The sequence below is a fragment of the Engraulis encrasicolus genome, chromosome 5 (genome assembly GCF_034702125.1).
Source record: "Engraulis encrasicolus isolate BLACKSEA-1 chromosome 5, IST_EnEncr_1.0, whole genome shotgun sequence".
NCBI lineage: Eukaryota > Metazoa > Chordata > Actinopteri > Clupeiformes > Engraulidae > Engraulis > Engraulis encrasicolus.
The window spans coordinates 55051740-55056739 of NC_085861.1; the positions used below are offsets into that span (position 1 = coordinate 55051740).

The 5000-nt window shown below is 44.9% G+C and overlaps 1 protein-coding gene across 6 annotated transcripts in view; it reads right to left on the reverse strand.

The window, feature by feature from the left end:
- cobl (cordon-bleu WH2 repeat protein) overlaps positions 1-5000 on the reverse strand; it is a 57782-nt gene that overhangs the window by 28190 nt on the left and 24592 nt on the right. For all 6 annotated transcript variants that reach the window (XR_010034979.1, XR_010034982.1, XR_010034980.1 and 3 more), the window contains exon 3: positions 3551-3748. Coding sequence is in view for 1 of the 6 variants with exons in the window: in XM_063199735.1 (XP_063055805.1) it covers positions 3551-3748 (198 nt within the window). In the remaining 5 variants the exon portion in view is untranslated. The remainder of the gene's footprint in view (positions 1-3550; positions 3749-5000) is intronic.

The following is a 5000-nucleotide window of genomic DNA, read 5'->3' on the forward strand; positions in this document are numbered from 1 at the left end:
GCATTATGAGCGCATGCATAACAAATTATAATGTGCATCATTATCATAGTGCATTATGACTACACTCATAACGCTTCATGATGGAGTATATCAACAGTCATGAATAACTATGAATCTAGCTTATAATGCATTATAAATCTTATGGTGTTTTGAATGCTTGTGACTGGTTAAAAACTACAGGCAGGGAACAGGCTTATAATACATTATAACTGTCATAATGCAGTATGATTAATTATGATGCGCATTATAAGTTGTTATGAATGCGCTCATAATGCGCTGTAGATATGGGCTTCATAGAAAGTGTTACCACATATTTTACTGTATACATACATACATTTACATAACTGTGAAGTACGTGTGTGAGATAATATTATGTGCACAAGAAAATGTTTACTGTAATAAAGCGTTCTTGTCCTATGCGCAAGGAAAGGTTGATTGTGTGTATAGACTGCAGAGTGCTTTTTGAGCCGTTCTCTGTCGGGCTGAGGGGATTCAGGCAGGATGTCTCAATGGAACACAAGACACATTTCAAAAAATATGGTCTCATGATTTCCAAAATGCCAGCCAGTCCACCAAGCCGAACTAGACGTAGTGATTTAGTTCATGGTCCAGAAAATAAAACAACTCCACAGCACGCAATTCTGTCCTGGACAGAAACGGTGCATAGAGACGAAAAAGTCACGTACACCACTGTTCCGCTGTGAATCTAAAAATGCCAGGAGTCTTGCTTTTAAAAATACAGCATGTTGTTGTTCTGGAAAGATGTCACCATGGAACCCAATCTCAGTTCCTAGCCGGTCCGACTTGGAGAAATCTAAGTTCCTCCTAGGCTATAAAACTAAGCTTGCTGTCCATGGAAGTAAGAAACAACGAATCATCGCCCCTGTCATGTGCACACCCTCTCAAACAGTATGAAGACAAGTATCATTTTTTCCAAGACAGACCAGCTTGCTCTGGGGAGTGTTTCCAAGACAACGACACCTTTTTAATTCTCTTAGACACAAAAATATTCCGGCCTTGCAGGTTACTATGTTTCTTTTCCAAAACGTAGTTTTGTCCTCATCTCACTCCTCAAAGACTTTATATTTGCATGCATCTTACACACAGATTGCAAGACAAATGCAAATGTGTTCCGGCCAAATATTCATGTTCAAATGGGTTTCAATGTAAGGCTAAATGTTAGGCCAAACAGTTCCTGCTTGTCGTTACAACCAATTAAGGCTTATAAGCGTTATTAACCCTATTCAGACTGGGCTTTTTTGGCATTCCTGGGCCTGGGGGGGGGGCTCTTTTGACCCCCCCCCCCCTCATAACTCATGAACGGAATACAGTATCACTACCAAACTTGGGGGAGATGATCTACATATGGACATCTATGAATGACATAATTTTTGTGTAATTATCTGGTATTATGACGTCATTATGACATCATTATCTTATTATGCCCAAAATATCGTCATAATGGATTTTCCATTTTATGCTTCAAACCACTTAAATGCTCACAATGTTGTCTGATGCTAATGGAAATAACAAAAAAATATGAAAAAATATAGCGTCACAGATATGGTAAAGTGATTTTTAGTCAGACATACCTGTCAGAAAACCGTTGCCATGGCAACGGCAAAAATGATAAACCTAATCTTTCGGTACCTAACTGTAGCCAACTAAATGTTAGGAAAAGTCACAAAGTTTCGTAGTCATAGCTTAAGTCGTTAAGGAATTATTCAACATCAAAGTTGGTGCGGGCACTTTTAGCCCCCCCCAGTCTGGATAGGGTTAAGTGGGTACAGCATAATAAACCCAATATTATTACACTCATAAGCAACAGCTCACCAATGTGACATGCTGCATTCAAGGTCTCGACAGTGGCATACCTTTTTACTTTTGATTTGGTTTGTCTCTCCCTGCATTTCTGTCAGTATGTCAGTATGTCTGTCTATCTGTCTGTCTGTCTATCTGTCTGTCTGTCTGTCTGTCTTTGTGCCTACCTGCCAGCCAGCCTACTGCCTGTCTCTCTCTTTCTGTAGCAGATCCAAAATAGCTCTGCTCTGCTCTGCTCTGCTCTTCCCTTGAAGTGAAGCCTGACCACTCCGTTTAAACTGAGGCTGTGCCAAATGTGATTTGCCCAAAATATCAGGCACATATCCGTCATAGCAATCACTTCACAATAAAACCAGATCCTCTACCTGACTAATACTGCAACAGAAAACCTTAAGTGGTCTGTGTGACACACACACACACACGTCAATACACCAGTGCCCTTGGAACACTCCAGACTCTGCCAACCAGGTGTCTTCTCTCTGGACCGCTGTCGAGAGAGACACTGATGTGTCTGGGTTGGACCGTTCCCAGACCTACTGCCCTTTTGAGGATCAGTGATCAGGACAGTGATAGTAAGGTGACTACAGCACTTTCCCCAGGCTGTTTACTTTACGGTACTGTACTGTAACCCAGCTTAACACACATTGGTCACGTCTTCCTAATTGCAGTAAACGAAGCTAAAGACACCTGGAGCTGGTCTAGTCTGGTGCCCTGCTGGCATTTGGCAACACACTCCTAAGCTCTCTCTCTCTCTCTCTCTCTCTCTCTCTCTCTCTCTCTCTCTCTCTCTCTCTCTCTCTCTCTCTCTCTCTCTCTCTCTCTCTCTCTCTCTCTCTCTCTCTCTGCAGAAATACACACAGCTTCAAAGGAAAATGGAAATTTAAAAGAGTGTAGAGAAAGAGAGAAGCTAACAGAGGGATGAAAGTGGACATCTTGTTCCGCCGAACAGAAAAAGAGCTAACAACTGAGTAGGAGGGAGTTAGCCTAGCATCCATAATCAGTGTGCAAATGTGTCAGGATCAAAGGCGGCTGAGCAAAACATGAATATACAATGTGGAAATGCACAAACAGGGATACTGTTGAAAACAATCTGGTTTATCCTTTAGCCCCTTAAGACACGGCTTTATAAATTAGCTGTTACCAGCATGGCAATGACCAAGTCGCAATGTATTACTAAGGGCCCTGTGCACTGTCATAGTAGTGTAGTACTATAGTAGTTAACTTTCAATGTCTATTACAGCGTGCCACAGGAGGTACGGCGTGCATTAAGGGGCTACGTGTTTATTCACTTGGTGTTTCTTGAATAACACCCCGCACTCAGTGATCAATGCCCAAGCATTTGAGGACAACCTGTGTTAAAACCATTATTTGGTTGAACAGATGTGATCACATAAACAGAACACAGAGCTTAAGCCAGAAACTGAGGCCGAAGTGCTCATCGTGGGACGCTACCACAGAAACACGCATGTACACACAAACGCATGTACACACAAACACATGTACACACAAACACATGTACGCACACACGCGCGCACACACACACACACACACACACACACACACACTGGTTGTATGATCCGATAACAGCAGAATCCTGTCCTTTTTTCTCTTCTCCTCACACACACACACACACACACGCACGCACGCACGCACGCACGCACACACACACACACACACACACACACGCACGCACGCACGCACGCACGCACACACACACAAACACACTCACCTGCCGTCAAAGGCAGTGGTGGTGTGTCCTCCATTGGGCAGGGTGAGCTGGAGCTCCACCAGGGGCCTGAGGATGTTCTCCTTGGCGTCCCCGCTCACAGCCACTCCTCCGTCGGGCACGACGTTGCGCACAGGCAGGCGTCTGGGAGCCGGCTGGGGTGGACCAGGAGGAGGTGGAGCTGGGTTCTTCATTCTCCTACTGTAACAAAGACAGAGACATAAACATACGCCCGACTGTTAGATACGAGTAGTTGTCACACTCAAACACAAATGCTCTATCTCTGTTTGTCTGTCTGTCTATCTGTCTGTCTGTCTGTCTGTCTGTCTCTCTCTCTCTCTCAAACACACACACACACACACACACACACACACACACACACACACACACACACACACACACACACACACGCACGCACGCACGCACACACACACACACACACACACACACACACACACACACACACACACACACACACATACACACACACACACACACACACACACACACACACACACACACACACACGTTTTTCGATCATGTGCAGCCACATCCACACAAATTTACCCTTTTGGTACAAACACACTCACAAGCCATAAATGTCCTTCAGGACTGACAAATGATCTCTACTACACTGCCCTTAAGACGTACTGTATATACACAGGTAGTCATGATGCTAAACTCAATCCACATCCTCCAATCCCTGTCTCTAGGAGCTCAAAAACACAGCTTAATATCCCTTATTTGGTCTGCTGCCCCCCTGCACAACAATTCAGCCACCTGTACATGAATGCACCCCCTACCTCCGCTGGCTCCATGCGTATCCCTTGTTTACCTTGTTTATACTTCCCTTGCCCTTTGTGTTTTTGGGCACACAACACAAAAACAAGTGTTGAAGTCATAAGTGTCCCTGCCATGGAAACATACTGGAGGCAAATCACTCTTCTTGTGTGCTTCCTCACGCATGAGTGCACACACTTGACGTGGCAACCCTGAACACAGTTACACACAGTTACACCCATGGCTCCTCCAAGTCTCTCACACACACACACACACACACACACACACACACACACACACACACACACACACACACACACACACACACACACACACACACACACACACACACACACACACACACACGCTCACGTGCGCGCGCATGGTGAAGCACACAGCAGCATGACGTGATGGAGCAGAGACAAGGCATCGCTTAGCACGTTGTGCAGCCAGGCTCAGATGACGATCCTGTTAAAAAGATAACGCTTAAAGCCCTCCGATATGCAGCCCCATTAACACGCTGGCTACCTAGCTGCAGCATCTCATAGTATTACATAACAACAGTGGCACACACTGACTTAGCAGCGTGCTATCAGCAACCTGCTATCTGTCTCTGTTGATGGTCGAGGTGAAGAGATAGGAACACCCATCTCGTTATGGTTGCTAGCAAGTT